The sequence below is a fragment of the Cupressus sempervirens genome, chromosome 6 (genome assembly GCF_028749045.1).
Source record: "Cupressus sempervirens isolate cs-2001-9-10 chromosome 6, ASM2874904v1, whole genome shotgun sequence".
NCBI classification, from domain to species: Eukaryota; Viridiplantae; Streptophyta; class Pinopsida; order Cupressales; family Cupressaceae; genus Cupressus; species Cupressus sempervirens.
The window spans coordinates 474,315,899-474,333,347 of NC_143123.1; the positions used below are offsets into that span (position 1 = coordinate 474,315,899).

The 17,449-nt window shown below is 36.0% G+C and overlaps 1 protein-coding gene across 2 annotated transcripts in view; it reads right to left on the bottom strand.

Annotated features, from left to right (window-relative positions):
- Positions 1-6,732: 6,732 nt before the first annotated feature.
- The window catches only part of RBL15 (RHOMBOID-like protein 15), a 104,508-nt gene continuing 93,791 nt past the window's right edge, over positions 6,733-17,449 (bottom strand). For both annotated transcript variants that reach the window (XM_089788617.1, XM_089788616.1), the window contains 2 exons: positions 7,635-7,706; positions 6,733-7,492 (listed from right to left, as the gene is read on the bottom strand). In XM_089788617.1, coding sequence (XP_089644743.1) covers positions 7,484-7,492; positions 7,635-7,706 — 81 coding nt within the window. In that variant the 3' untranslated portion in view covers positions 6,733-7,483. The remainder of the gene's footprint in view (positions 7,493-7,634; positions 7,707-17,449) is intronic.

The following is a 17,449-nucleotide window of genomic DNA, read 5'->3' on the forward strand; positions in this document are numbered from 1 at the left end:
ATATATATATATATATATATATATATATATATATATATATATATATATATATATATATATATATATATATATATATATATATATATATATATATATATATATATATATAAGTTTAGTCTCATGAGTTTATCCAATTGAAACTACCAAACATTAACACTTCCTCCTAGTTAGGGAGGATAAACACATGATAATATTACACCATTGGTAATATTAGGAATGACAAGTTTTAAGGATATCTTTGATTAGAAAATCTCCACCATTTTAAATATCATAAGTATTGGCCTCCAGAATACCAACATATTATATTCACCAAATACTTAATGGTCTACATAATATCAACATACGATCTTCACCATTTTGAAATCACATGAGTATTGGCCTCAATAATATGAACATATGATATTCACTAGATACTTGAGTATTGTCTTGTTGAATATCAACATATGATATTCACCATGTGCTCTATAAGATTTGATATCACATCTGATATCAAGAGTATCAACCTATGGGAATATCAACATATGACATTCACCAGATATTCTTTGATTAATGGCCTCTAGAATGTAGATATGGAAGATATTCACCAAGTGTTGTGAGTAATGGCCTCATGAACATCAAGTCACATGATATTCACCAAGTACTTTGTGTGAGTAATGGCCTCCAGAACATCAATCTGCATAACATTCACCATGTACTCAAAATGTTTACAAGGTACATGCACACACATTCTCATTACGTGTGTCATATAAGCATCCACCATGCAAAGTATAATCTATCATGATCTGCATAGATATCGTAAGATATCAATCATAATAATAAAAACTAAATTATTGTAAGATCGTCACCTTTCAATAACTTTTGCAAATACAAGTGATAATCATTTGGAAGTTGTCACTTCTTCATGATGTACATGGGGAATAGGCCCATTAAAGTCATATAGTCACACACAAGGACTTTCGAACTCCCCTTGAAAATCAATCATTTGAGCTCCTCAACCAAAGTTGCCTTTGATGAAGTGTCATATGCCATCTATATCGGATATGATCAATGATCTTCAAAGATCAATTGAACCATACCTTTATCCACTCCTTTAGATAAATGTGTCAAGTTCCCTCTAAACATGACTCTTCTGAGCTCCTTTACCTTTGAAGAAGTGTCAAACTCACTCTGAATATGATATCAGTCTCCATTTTCCTACAATAACATTCTCAGAGGAAAAGATCAAGGAAAATAGCTCTTTCGCTTCTATAGAAATACAAATAAGAGTGAAACTACAATGATTAAATAAGTAAATTACTCAAGGACAATAAATACTTGTCCATCATTTTATTTAATCTTTCGTAATCATTAGACTTTATTGTAGTTGATAACAATTATTAATTATTTCATTCAAAGAGATTATATGGTAGTGTGAGTCAATGGAAATTTTATTCTCACATACTAACACTATCAAAATTTAAAGTCATCTCCTCTATAAGACTTGTACAAATTTCATTAGATTATCTAGGAATATAACATCAATGATTATATAAATGTAAATATATTTTCAAAGAACATATAACTTAATATTTCTAACATAAATATAACTTCAAAGAACATATAAGTTAATATTTCTAACATGTAACTTTACAGTTCTATATAACTATATAACTAGAGAATACATATTTTACAGTCACCTACATCATGGATCTAAGAAATATTATTTAATGTTTATTACATAAAATAATTATGAAAGAATTTTAATTATACAATTGACCTCTTGTATACAACCAACTGCATACACTGTCCTCGATCCTCATTATGGGTCGTACCTTATGCAGTCTTGTCACTTCTTTCAATAACGATTGGCATTCCTTTATTATGGTTTGATGTTTCTCATATTTGTTGGCTATATCATTCCCGACTCTCTTTGGTAGTCGCGCGCTTGATTGAATAGGTTTAGGGTTTCCTCTATAAAATTTGAATCCATTCTCTATACCTTTCTCGATTCTCAATACTCATATTCATGATCAACATAGCAATGGAAGACATGACATATTTATTGCCTTTGGTTCGTTAGTTGCTTCCAGTCGTTCTGACGTGGCCCAATTTTATGCCATGAGTGCAATCTCCCTTGTGCGTGTTCATACTTTGTCCTTCGTTTCTACCCCGTTAAACTTAATTTTTCTAGTATGCTAAGAAAGCTAAATTGTTTTCTGCATTTTCTTTATTTTCTGCTATATAATTATTTCGAGCAACTCACAATACTCATGAACAATAAACTATGTGGCCTTCATAGCTTTATTGAATGCTCTAGGAAAAGCTTTCAGGTGAAGACTGAAGTAGAGAGCATGGATATAGAAAATTTCTTTGGAGGACAATGTTGAGAGAAGCATCTCATTTTGAAAGCAATAGCCATCCTTTAAACGAGCTCTAGTTGACTATGAAGTTGTCAACTTCACAATCCATGTGGTGCAGGAGCACCTAAGAAAACATCTAGGCACACTTTGGATTCAAACAAAAGCAAAGGATCTAAGGTATCCTTGAAAGTGGATTGGAATGTGCTGAAGCCTATAATGGCTAAATGTAATGAACAATTTAATGTTAACTTGAAAAGTCCTAAAGATTCAAATAAAGGATTTAGGCATAAAAATGATGTAAGGGTAGTCAATAGTACCAACAAGGGATCTATATTGGTTAGAGGGATCAAATAAGTCCTAAAGGGGGGTATTATAATAATTCCTAAGTGGTAGAAACAAATAAAGTATGAGTTAAAACGTTTTAATAAGGTTTTAAATTCAAATTCAAATTCTTATCAACTATATTTTGAATTAGGAGGGAAAATTAGTATTTGAGTGTTTTAACCTTTGTTATAGACTCCAACCAATGAATATGGTTGGGGAAGTTGTATTTCATCCTATATAGCTTGGTAAAGGCGTAGGATCATCAGATTGAAGGCATTGTACGGATTTGTTAGTTGGAATGCAATAAAAACTCCATTTTTGAGCATTTTGCATTAGATCTTTTCTTTGGATTGGTTTCTAATTGCTATTTTGATGTTTTGAACCTATTGGGATGATATCTAAACAATTTCTAGTGCATTAAGACAAATAGGCTTTCATTTTACCAAAAGTGTTGATTTCAAGCAACTTTTGCAACAATTTGTGCAAGTTTTGGGCACTTTGGAAGCATTTGGTCATTCCATGGATGTAAGAATTTGATTCCCATGGAATGAACATATATTCTAATGTAAATAATCATTCTAACAATGATTGGGCAGGAGTTTGCACGAATGGAGGCTTCTAATGGGTTTTTGGTGGTTGTAGGTGCATGAAATGCATGCTTGGAGTGTAGTAGCCGAAGATCTTTTCATTGGAGAGGGCTATTTTATGGTAGATATCATTTACATATACCTTGCATGTAGTGAATCAACCTTCAGTTGATTGATATTGTCCTAGGAGGTCACACATTGAGAAAGCCCTAGATTTGAGGGTTCGTAAGAGGCCAAATTGGGGGTTTCTTATTTGAAGAGGTTGGGGAGTCAAATTTATTTGATTTTCCTTCGATTGGGATCATTTTGGAGGATTGTTGAAAGCCTGAAGCTTTGGATATATGGGCAGCATATACTTTCTTTGTAAAATCACCCTATTTTATGCCTAAAAAGGGTGCCAAGTTTGGGCATCTGGTTGTTGGTCCAAAACAACCTATGCTAAGTTTGACATATGTTGAAGAAGGCCGAAATGGGTATTTGAAAACCTATTTTTGTTGAGGAGTTCTTTGGAAAAGTTTGGAGAAAACTTCAGATCTTTCTCATTGCAAACCTAGTGGGAGGCAATTAGGCCTACTGGGCAACTTTGAGGGATTTGAGTGCTATGATTGGGTTGGGGGTCTAAAACCACTTGGAACCTCTTGAATCTATCTTAGATAAGTGAAATACATCCACCATAGCCATTGTGAGGGTGTAGGAGTTGTAGAGTGGATAGTTGTTGTTTGTGGGTTTGGGGAACATAGCTTTTCCCTTGCACATTTTCACTTTGTGAACCTGGTTGGGTCATATCACACTTGTCTGTTGCATCACCATGTCAAAAACACTTCTTTTGAAAACATATATGATGACAGCACAACTTCAAAAGAGTGTGTCTTAACTAGACCCTCTTAACCCAAAGATGACTATACCAGCATCAACACTCCATTTAGAAGATTGTTCCAACGTTAAAGAGACACTAACATGGGAATTTTCACTATTGAAACCACACGTCCTTCAGCATCATTTTTTAGTAATAGAAAGTGAATTCAAAAGATTCCACAATCAAATGCAGATAACTACATCAATGTAGATTTGACTATGAAAATTCTCTCTCCAAGATTGTAATATGGCTTTCAGTTGGTCTGAAAAGCCATCAACTAAAATCTTGTATAAATCAATTAACTAATATATTTCATATGCTCTCGATTTATCTTCCAATCATGTAAGTGGCAAAAAATATCTAGCAATCTTCTTCAAAGTCATGTCTGCCATAGTATTCACCCTTGGTACTTCTATTGGATTTCGCTGTCATGATGTCCTATTCCTATTCCTTCTTTTATATTTGATTTACATCTGCCATTAGGCTCTGATACAATGTCATTTTATGAAGATCCCTTGCATATGTAAAAGCATTGCCTTCTTGATATGTGTGTTCCAACTGAAATGATCGCTCTTTATATTGTGGATAAGATATGGTTAGACATGTATCTTCATTGGACATGTCTATTCATTAATATTGAATTAATGTAATAGTTTATTATTTAATTACACACACACGCACTATATAACATAATAGTTTCTTATTTAATTACACACACACACACACACATTGAAGTTGTCAACTTCACAATCCATGTCGAAAACACTTCTTCTGAAAACATATATGATGACAGCACAACTTCAAAACAGTGCATCTCAACTAGACCCTCTTGGCCCAAAGATGATATTCTAGCATCAACACTCCATTTAGAAGATTGTTTCAACATTAAAGAGACACTAACATGGAATATTTTCACTACTAAAACCACACATCCTTCAGCATCAATTTTTCAATAATAGACAGTGAATTCAAAAGATTCCACGATCAAATGCAGATAACTACATTAATGTAGATTTGACTATGAAATTCTCTCTCCAAGATTGTAATTTGGCTTTCAATTGGTCTATAAGCCATCAACCAAAATCTTGTATAAATCAATTAACTCATATATTTCATCTACTCTCGATTTATCTTCCAATAATGTAAGTGGCAAAAATATGTAGCAAATTTTCTTCAAAGTCATGTTTGCCACAATGTTCACCGTTGGTACTTACATTGGATTTCCTTGTCGTGATGTCTTATTCCTATTCCTTCTTTTCGATTTGATTTACATCTGCAATTAGGGTCTAATACAATGTTGTTTTATGAAGATCTCTTGCATTTGTAATAGCATTGCCTTCTTGATATGTGTGTTCCAAGTGAAATGATCAATCTTTATCGAATAAGATATGGATAGACATGTATCTTCATTGGACATGTCTATTCATTAATATTGAATTAATATAATTGTATATTATTTGGTAAACACACACACACACACACACACACTAACTAACTAACTAGCTAGCTATATATATATATATAATTAATTTTTTTTTGTGTGTGTGTGTTTGTGTGAGTGTGTATGCTAGCAAACGTTAACAATAGCTTATACTCTAAGATGCCTTGAGAATTCAAATGCGCGTCTGGGATGAGATTTGTTTATTACAAACAAGGCATGTATCAAAAAGGATAAATGCAATACTATTCACATACAACAAAGCCTAGTTAGCATAATGAAACCCATGAGATTACAATATTCAAATCATTTATGCATGTTGTAAGACAAGTCAATTATTAATTATCAACAACTAATAAAGCTTGTCAAACAAATCGTCTCAATAAATATTTTCTTCAAATGGAGAACTTTCTTCTTAACAATAAATTTGAGTGGAGATATTATCCATCTTCGCATTATCACTATCAACAAATAAGCCAAGATTGACATAATGATGATCATGGTTAACTTTAAAAAAAAACCCCTTTAGAAAAATGTATAAAATTTTGGCGTTGAACATAAGTTCAAGGGGGAAAAAAAAAAATTCTATTCATGAATTTTTATTTTTAAATAGAAATTTTTTAAATTTTATTAGTGATTGTTTTTCGATCATATGAAAATTCTATAAAATGCTTGTTAATCTTTCATTATTAATGAAAATTGTGGAAAAAACTACACATCCCTAGAAACAATGATTTTATTATTATTATTAAATGGAACCTAATTAATTATCAAATATTAAAGTTAAATTCAGCTCACTTCTATCATTACAGTTTCCCTCCAAATTATTGAATAGTGGTTTGGGGGAAGCACCCCAATTATTTTTAACCCCTAAATCAATGGCCTAAATCCTATTTGAAGCCAAATATTTTTAAAGCATATAAAGTCTTAAAGAGAGTTCCCAAAGTAAAGACACGTGTCCCCAATCAAATCTATTTTGCGACAAAGTGAGAAAGAATAGAAAGTTTCATGAAAAGTCCTCAGAATAGAGACACATGTCAAATCTACAAACTTAATCTGTAATATAAGTTACATTTTTACCAAATATTGGCGAATATGACTATCAATTAAAACAAGCCTTGAAAATTGTAGGCGAAAATATTTAATTTACTATGTAGAAAAATTAGATTCCATTGGCGAAGTCATCACTAAAATATAAATACTTATGTATTATTATTGGCAATTACCCTGAGTATGGGACCCAATTTTGGTATAGACACCCCAAAAGTGAAAAAACATAAGCCAAAAACATTATCATTGATGATGATCATTTTTAGCACCGAACTTGAACCTAGAAGTCACGTATTGATGGCTACTTTATGATTGACAAGCAAGAGCCTCTAATTTGGTCACAACGGGTCAGTGTTTACTAAGGTATACAAATATGCAATACAGCCAGTTCCTTATCAGAGAACTGCAATATACAGTTAATTTGAAGGTAATTTATGCATGTTGTAGGATAAGTCAATTATCAACAGCTGATAAGGCTTGTCAAAGAAATCATCTCAATAAACATTCTCTTTCAAATGGATAACTTTCTTCTTTGCAATAAATTTGAGTGGAGATATTATCCATGTTTGGCATGATCCTTGTCAACAAATGAGTCAAGATTGACAGATTGATGATCATTTCTAGCACAAAACTTAAAACATGGAAGCCAAGTATCGATGACTACTTTATGGACAACAAACACGAGCTTCTAATTTGGTTTCAAGGGGTTGGTGCTTTCTAGGGTTTATCAAAATGCAATATAGTCAATTCCTTATGGGAGCACTGCAATAAACAGTTAATTTTAAGGTTTGAAAATTGAAACCCTGTACTTGTTCCGCATGCGTACATTCTCTATATAAAACTTGGCATTTGTACATCTGCCATGATATTCACAGCAAAATCTAGCATGTCATCGTTCCTGCAGAAAAAATTAAACATTAGAATATGTTACAAAGTGAATAGCAGACAACTAATATTGATTTGCAAGATAGAGCAAAAGCATTGAAATTAACATGCACAGCATAAGCTGTAATTGCAAACAAAGAAGTAAAATGGCATACCGGACTGCTGAGTAGTTCGACTGCTAGAGTTACGTCTCCATTGGCTGCAACCAGTGCAACCTCTGCCTTACTCTGTCCAAATGCATATTCATGATGGCAGCAATAGCTGATCATTAGGATAGTTGCCAATCATATTTACTTTAACATGCTATGTAAGTTGCAGATTGATTTATATTATTCTAAAACATTGGTATGCAATGAATGCATAGAGAAAAATGTATATTTCAAGATAATACATGCAATCCATTACATTAGTGTTTCAAAGGATGATAAATAATTACAAGGGACAGATATTTATAGAACCAATATCAATATATTGAAAACCCAAAATAAATTAAGGGTGTATCTAGATTCAGCCTCAATTCATGCTGGCAATTGCCCAATAAGTATTGGCCAAGAAAAATATTTTCAAGTATCATATTCTGCTGAAATGCTATGCAATTAATTCTACAGTATGCATACAGTTATGAATAATTGACTCATGGCTACCTTAACTAATAATTAACTTACACAATCATTATTATATTCATATCTAGATAATTATTTTATGGAAGCAGAAATCAATAAAAAAGAATAATAATTTATAAATCAAGAAAATCACAAAATGCCACCATGTGCAATTTTCCCTGGAAAATCATCTGATTTTTAAAAATCATGAGCAATGTTCATTGACCTCATTAGTCCGGTTAAAATTATGCTTAACCACTAAAATAGCATTGAAACTGCATGCAGCATATTTCAGCAAATTTTAAATGGTACTTTATAATTTTCATGATTTTTTGTGGCAATTAATGCCCTACCTTGGCACGATCGTTTGTGTTTGTACACACAGCCACACACATATGTTTGTATCTGTGTGTACATGGCTGTCTGTGTGAGTATATGTATATATGTACACATGTAAATTGTGCTTAACCACTAAAATAGCATTGAAACTGCATGCAGCATTTTTCAGCAATTTTAAATGGTTCTTTATAATTTTCATGATTTTTACTGGCCATTAATGCCCTACCTTGGCATGATCATTTGTGTGTTTGTACACATACACATACCCACACACATATGTTTGTATCTCTGTGTACATGATTGTCTGTGTGAGTATATGTATATATGTACACATATGAGTGTGTGTGTGTGTGTGTGTAACATATATGTACACTTGCTCCTATGTTATGCTTTTCCATTACCTCTGTAACATGTACTAAAACTAGTTTACCCATGATCAACGATAAACATTTGGTGTCGTTGCCAGCCAAATCTGGGAAGGTCATGGAATACGGTGAAAAAATGGATTTCCCATTAACGAGAATACCACCACCAACGACGGAGGAGTTACATAGCTCTTTGCAAGGGAACATGACCTAACCACGAACTTCCACATTTTGTTTTAGGAGCCTATCAAGACTTTTGTAAGATGGGAAGCTACACAGGAGATATTTGCCGAAGATACTGATGGAGCCTAAAAATTCTAGTCTCCATTTTTTGACATTTTTCCATCCTTTACACCATTTATGTCGTGTTTATTAATCATTTACTTTTCTATAGTTTTAGAGGTCCAGAAGTATCACAAGCGGCTGAATCTGTGCAAACAAGAAACATGTTGATAGTAGATTCAATTAGTGTTGTCAATAGGCCAGACAAAGTGAGTCAACATGAAAAATTCACTGCCCTCAAATTAATCCATCTTATAGCTATTCAATGACTTCACTCTTAGAATTCACCCTCACCTGTAAATGAGTAATATCTGCAAGTATCTAAAGTTTTCATTCAACAGACCAAAAGAAAGATAGTTTAAACCTGTCACAACTGGAAGGAGAAGTCATCAGGATTATGTAGTATCATTACAACCCGATAAAATATAAATGAAGGAATGAATGATTCCAGATGATAATGTTAAATTAAGTTCATAACATGAATTGAGGTTACCGCAATTCAGGAATTCACAAATGAAATCTGGAGGTGTGCGTGCCCAGTCTTATTTTCCCTAACTATCAACTCTGCCTGTCATCACACCATATACAGGGCAAATCAAACTGCTGTAGATGTACGGGTGCTGAGAATCTTCAGATACAGTCCGGAATATTGAAAATAAGCAGCGTAAGGTTGTACATAAACAATATTGAAGACAAGCGCCAGGAGGAAGAACGTGGACATCAAGGAAGGCAGTGATCAGTGTCCAGCGTTGAATCAATATCAAGAATAGCAGCATCAGATATTTTCTCATCGTTTTGTACGAGCAATTCGATTATGATATTACACAGTGCTAGTTTCATGATATCTATGTGCGTTTGCTAGAAAGGATACAAGCATGTCGGGCATATGATTTATCTTTAACAGGAGAGCGAATCATCATTACTTAAGGCGTAGTCAAAGGCATCAAAGACAAAGACAATAGTTATACGTTCCTCCACTGTGATTCAATGGTCATGTTTTGACGATGAGAAGGATTACGCACCAAATAAAGGCAATAAAGCGCCACAAGTCTAGGGAAAAGCATACTATCCACAGGCACGATGCCCAGCCTGGTCTCGCAATACAATAAATGATCACTTACAGAACCCGACGTGCCAGAAATTTGCACAGTAGCAATCCATGGCAACATTTAAAATGTTCATACACAAACAGCAATGGAGGAGAGATGGCTTGTTTGAGACGGCAATACAATCTGCACAATGAGACTCCATTAGAAGAGAAGGATTAATGCCACTACCGCTGCGGAGAAAAGATGTGCATATCACTTGAGTTGTATATATTGCAGAAATTCCATCTATATGGCACGGGTCAACAGTGTTCATCTTCAATAATCAACATATATTAAAGTTTCAAACTATTAAAGACTAAGGGAGATTATGCGGACAGAATTATCATCGATTAATATTGAAGAAATAATAATTAGAAGAAATCCCGTTCAAAGTAATGCTAATTATTTAATAAAGGGATATAACTTTTCATTATGAAACGTAATGTCTTTTTGTATATAAAGATATATAAGGAGTAAGAAGACATTGAAAAATATTCATCATTGTAATATCCGAACATTCATATTGAGAGGAAGCATTTTATATTGTAAGGAGGAATAAGGGTTCAATATGATTTTATAATAAAATTCCATTATTTTATTATTATAAAATTATTTTATTTTAATAATAAAATAAAAATGTTCTTTGTTTATCATTAATGGCATGGAGATTTAAAACCACAGGTGAATCATCCTTCATAATTATATTTTAGAGTTCTGTATATGATTTTGTTATCAGATAAGTGGACATGGTCAATTAGCATTTTAAATTTGATCATCATAGATGTTGTGAAATATTTAATTATTTCCACAGCTATGTCCAATTTGTCTCAGTAGAGTTAAAATTCAATCTAGACTAATTTAAGATTGCATCATAATCGGTCTGTTGCATCTAGATTATCAAAATTGTTGGCAGTACAAGTGCATTGAACATTATGAAGTTGTATGTAAAAATTCTCTGAAGTTGACTCTATCGCCCGGATGAGCAAAGGCACTGGTCTTTTTGTTGAAGTTAGAAAATCAATATATTCCTCCTGCAAGCATCAATTTTATTATTAATCAATTATTCAAAACATTTAACCATTATTCAGCATTTTAGTTTCATTTTGATCGAGTTCAAGGACCTTGCCAGCCGAGGAACTCCTGAAGTTTAAATTCGCCATAGAAAACCCTTGAATTAGGTAGTCAGTGTTCAAGGTGAAGGTTTACCTCAGTGTTCAAGGTGAAGGTTTACCCGCCTGGGTGTAGCGGAGCCCATAGTGCAGGGGAATCTAAGTGATTTCCATTCGTTGGCCAAAACTGATTGAGAAGTCCTATCGGAGAAGTGGCAGGCTCTTGGATTTCCAATCTGTGATTTTGGGAACCAACAAATACCATATGGGACGCATTGAACGTAAGCCCCACTGTGAATGAGTTGTTGCATCACCTACCTCGTTTGTTAGCGCAAGCATCCCTCACTCAAACCAATCGATGGAGGAAACTGAGCAGGAACAATGTCAGCAATAGATCTTGCAAATTTTTGTCAAAAACAACCGCCGAGAGGAAAAAGAACGCGATGGAACCTAGCGAAGGGCCAATCCATAAATTGTAAACCCTTGAGAAGGGAGAATAAAAAGGATACTGTAAATCTGTAATGACAAGATCACACAATTGACCACATTATACGGAAACATGAATTAATAATAAGTGTTTTGTTTAACATTATGTTTTGCTAGAGAATTGATGCCCAATTTATTGAATAAAGATAGAAATAAGAGAGAAAAAACAAATGCCTTGGAAGCCACACATGAAGCTCTAGTCCTCACACAAGTAAAATGCCAACAGATATTAAGGCAACTCGTTGAAGGACAACTAGTCGAAGGGTTGCCCGAAGGGGACAGCGGAGGTGTCACGAAAGGTGACCACAGGGGGTGTTATGGGAGGTGCAACAACCGAAGGGGAAAACTACTATTCGCCAAAACACCAACATGTAAGGAGTAGCAAGGAATTACTTGAGGAGACGCGACAAAGGCTAAATTTGTTTGGGGAAACACGAGAATAGTTTATAAACCTATTTTGCACACACAGATGGAGGAAACCTAAGGCAAGGGGACAAGAAGGTAGGGAAGTTGAGGACACTAGGACAAGGAGTGTCGGAGGGATACTACATGATGGTCAAAGCAACCTGTCGAGATCTAACTCAACCAGTTCAAGAACACAACAAATGGATGGCAACCATAGTCAAAACAATTTGTCAAGCTCCAATCAAACCGGTTCACAACAAACAACCAGAGGAAACAAAAACATGTCTCAAAAATAGAAATTACCAGAGTTTACTGGCGATGGGAAGGAGGATCACATGAGACATTGCCGGACTTGGCAAACTATCTAGACGGAAAATGTAGTTACTGATAAAGATGAGTGGGTCCAACAATTCCCAGCAACCCTACGAGGGTTTTCCATTGATTGGTTCTCTGATTTGGACAAAGCAAAGATAAGTTCATGGGACATTCTCAGAGAGGAATTCAGATCGATTCGGGATGACAATGAAATAGTCACAAAAATATATAGCTCAAAGCAAGGAAAGAAAGAGACAATAAAAGCATATAATCAAAGGCTTAAGAAATTACTTGGGAGGATGGCAACTCAATTGGCTGATGAATTTAAGAAGAGATAGTTTGTTGAGGGACTAAACACCTTCCTTGGGAATAAGATGAAAATAGAGCCAGCTACATCGTACATAGATGCTTACAACAAAACTATGAACCTCGAGAGTGAAGATAGGACATCAATGAAGAAGAAAAGAAGCAAGTCCTCATCCAAAACTGATGAATCATCTAAAGAGAGCAGCAGTGACAACGAATCCAATAAGAAGGTGCAAGCCCTCCAAAAAGACATGGAATGGATGATGAAGAATTTAAAACAATGAAGGGGAGTATAGGACGAAGTGATGAAGGAGAGATGTAGTTCACGGAGTGCAAGGAGGGCAACCACACAAAGGGGTCGTGCCCAAGAAAATCATCTTGTGACACTTGCCAAGCAATGGGTCATTCCACTAAGGAATGCTCATACAATATGAAGACGAGGGGCCAAAAGGTGCTCTTCACCTAGGAGAATTCGTCTACCTCTGGGGCAACCACCCCTAACCGACAAACAAATGCGTCATCTGGCTAGTTCCGAAACACTCGACCTGGAGGGAGAGTAGGTAACAATAACAAAAGCAGAATACAATACAATTCGAAGGGATGGTCGATGATCTAGTGTCAGGTGTGTAGCCAGTGGAGCCACTTTGCCTAAAACTGCAAAAAGAGCGACACGCCACAAAAGTTTTGTCAATGATGCGGACCCAAAGATCACAAAGACGCTAATTGCCTAAAACCCAGCGTGAACCACCTTAACATCGAAGAAGAAAAGGTACTTACCATCACCCGAAACCAAGCAAAACAAACAGTGTATCCTAATCCCCGTACAAAGAAGCAAAGGGTGCGAGAGGAGATGGAAGAAATAGAGAAAGCCATGAAGGTAAGAAAGGATACGCACAAGAGAGTGAGCATTCCTGGGCAGACAGAAGCTCAAACAATATACTACAGCAGATGTTACAAATGGAGGTTGTAGTCAAAATTCAAGACCTGCACAACATGCATCAACTGAGGATGGCATTATTAAATACTTGTCCCGCACAGCTGACCACCACTTCTCAATCCAACACCATGTAACAGACGTACGTCCCAGATGGGTCGGCAATGGACCCAATGCTTATTAGTGGTGAATAATGGCCAACACCCGGTAGTCGTCAAAATGGGCATTTCGGGAACAATTCTTACAGACAGCATAGTCGACGGCAAGTCAGCAGTAAATGTCCTTCCAAAGGAGATATGGAAGAAACTAGGGAAGCTTACCCTATGGTCCCCTACCTTCAATTTATTGGGTGCAAACCAGCAAGGAATAAAGCCCCTCGGTACACTAATGACCCAACAAATTACCATTAGAACGCAACCGTTCGTGTTAGACATCGTCGTAATCCCACTCAAAATGAAAGGATATGAGGCCATTCTGGGTAGGGGATGACTAGTGATAGAAAAGGTAAATCATAATTGGAAGAAGACACCTATTTCATATAGCTATTCTCCCAAGGTGGTATAAAAGCATTGGAGAATATCTATCAACCTCAGTTACCAAGGGAGATGTCATCAATTGAGTGATGAAAGCTAGTACTAAAGAGTAGAACATTTAAGTTGATCAATGGACTCCTATATAAAATGGGCCCGGACCAAGTATTTAGAAGGTGTATTATGGAGGAAAAAGTGCAAAGTGTCCTTAGAGAAGCTCGTGAAGGTTCAATAAGGAGACGGGCATATGGGACCATATACGATGGCCCGAAAGGTACTTCTGGCAGGGCTATGGTAGCCTACCCTGTACAACGACGCCAAGGAGTGGGTGGTCAGTTGCGATGCTTGTCAACGAGCAGGGGAAGTCTTGAAAAGAGATTTCATGCCACTCAACCCCTCACAGACACAAGAATCATTTGAGCATTGTGGCTTAGACTTCGTGGGACCACTGAAGGTATGTAGGGCTCGAAAATGTCGATATGTTGTAGTAGCAACTGAGTATCTAACAAAGTGGGTAGAAGCACGAGAACTATCAAATAACTTGACAATAAGTATGACAAAGATTATTTACGAATAGATCATTACACAATATGGTAATCCTATCCAGTTGACCAATGATAGAGGTCACTTGGTCAACCATGTCATTCAACTACTTATGACAAAATTAAAAAAATTCCATTCCTTGTCAAATTCGTACTACCCATGAGCCAATGGTCATGTGAAGGCAATGAACAAGATCTTGGTGTCAATAATATACAAGTTGTGCAGAGTAGACCAAGCCAACTAGGAGGAAAAGTTATCATCAACACTATGGGCATACAGCACAACTTACAAAGTAACAACGGGACAAACTCCATTTCAATTGATGTTTTGACAGGAAGTTGTAGTTCTGGCAAAGTTTCTGGTCCCCAGCCTCTAAATAGCGATTGAAAACAAGCTTGGAGATATGGAAAGTCTCCGAGAAAGATTATACAACTTAAATAAATTGAATGACTAGAGATTGATGGCACAATGGGCCACGGAGATAGCACAAGAAAGATGCAAGGCATGGCACGAAAAGCACCTTAAAAGCGTTGGGTTTACCCCAAGCCAATTGGTATTGAATACAACAGTTAAAATGAAAAAAAGTCGCGCAAATTTCAGTTGAAGTGGCTCAGGCCTTACAAAGTGAGAGAAGTGGGTGACAACGAGGCAATTAAAATATGGATGTTGGACGGGAAAGAAATAGCAGACCTCGTGAATGCTTCAAAGCTAAAGATTTACCATGCGAACTGAACGTCCAAGAAGTAATGCCCCATGCCTCGAAAGACAAGATAATATAGACTTGGGCAAAAAAATTATAATTAAAAAAAGAGGGAGAACAAGTGGTGGTGGTTGGTAAATTTACCGTACGACAAATTAGAAAACATCCATTAACTCCCACTGTATGGTGACGATGACGAAGATGAGTGTTGAACGATAGTCAAAGCATTTGAAGGCGAAAGGGGAACCCATAAGATGTGTGGGAAAGACTACTATGCGAGTAGTGAGGAAAATATATATTTAGCTCCACCGTACAAAAACGGGATTTCATCCCCCAGATGAAGGCAAACACTTAACGGAAAATCAAGAGAAATAGAAATGCCATCTTTGGGGCAGCACACATAAGCAAGACAAAAGAGTTGGAGAAATTAGAAGGAAAGCATGACAAGCTGAGGTGCTATCGCAAAACGATAGACAAAAATGACAACCTGAAGGGAAGAAAGAAAACACACCAATGCACGGTCAAGGTGTACCATACGGTCAAAGAAGGCACCATATGACTTATTTGAGTTACAAGCAACAACTTGTTCACCGTGCGGTAATGAAAAAGAAGGGAATGCTTCCATAAGACCATACGGTCAAATATCACCAAAGGGAAAACTCAAGCTGACGCGTTGAAGACTATATACTTCTGGAGGCACAACACTATAAGGGAAGTGTAAGAAATGCAAAGGCAAGGCGAAGGCATAAGGCCATCACACGACATATGAGGAGTAGTTGTCATGTGTTCCCTAGTAGCACCATACTGTAGTACAGCAACATAGTTACTATTATCCCCTAAGCAAGATAATACGTTGAACCTCTGAGGCGTCATAAGAATTGGATAGGCAAGAGTAAAGAACACCATACAAATAAAGGGAAAGGAAGTGTATTGTAACTATTTCTTCATGCACAAAAGACAAAGTGAAAACAATTATGCAATCAGTCGACAAGCGCGGTTGGAGGTCAAAGCTATAGGCAGATAGTTCCAATAGCATGAATATGAATCGCAATGCACAAGTATTATCCTCAGGAATAAAAATTGCAAGAAACGTGATAGTGGACGACGTAAAAACAAGGTGAAGACTTGGCCAAAGGTGCAAGCACAAGCAATTAAAGAAGTCATCATAGTATAGACTATCATATTCGAAGGCTTGAATAGTATAGAATGCAAGAAATGGTGGACAAACACATGATGATCCCATTAAAAAGCAGTAAAGGCACGCGCAGGTCCATTGGGCAATCCAAATGCCATCTTTTGCATACAAAATTTTGAGGGAGTCTAGCATGTCATGATTCAAGCATATGACAGCGCTTAGAGGAAGTTTGTATTCATGTAACAACACCACCAAATTAATGTATCTTTTGGAGTAGTCGAATTCACAAAAGTGTTTGGGATTCTTGGCAAGCATGGCAAAAAGATTGATAAGGCAATAAAGATATCATCATATCTCTACAACACACTTCTTTAATTGGTGTGCAAAGATGATCTCACACCTACAAAAAAGGATCAACTAGTCCATGCCAACAAGGGCTGGGGTGTAAAGAAATCATACCTTCTGCAGGGCGAGTGGTGATGCCTTATGGATGTTTTCGAGAGCCGCTTGACAGGAGCCAATCGTGCTTCAAATATTGTCGTTGCTCAAAATGCTCTGATGAACGAGCTTACAAATGGCATAGTATACGATTAGGCAACTCTATTGGCTGATCATATGGAGTTCATGATACTCCAGCACTGACATTTTACATGCCCTATCATGCTATCGAGTTGTTTTTGGATGTTGTGCACACGTAGATACCCCCTCAAGTTTCACACCTAGTACCCCAAGGCCAAGTACACCCAAAGTAGCCACCAATTTTTTGGTGGTTACATTTAGATGTGATGGGGCTTGGCAAAGAAATTCAATGAAGCGGAAGAAGCACATAGT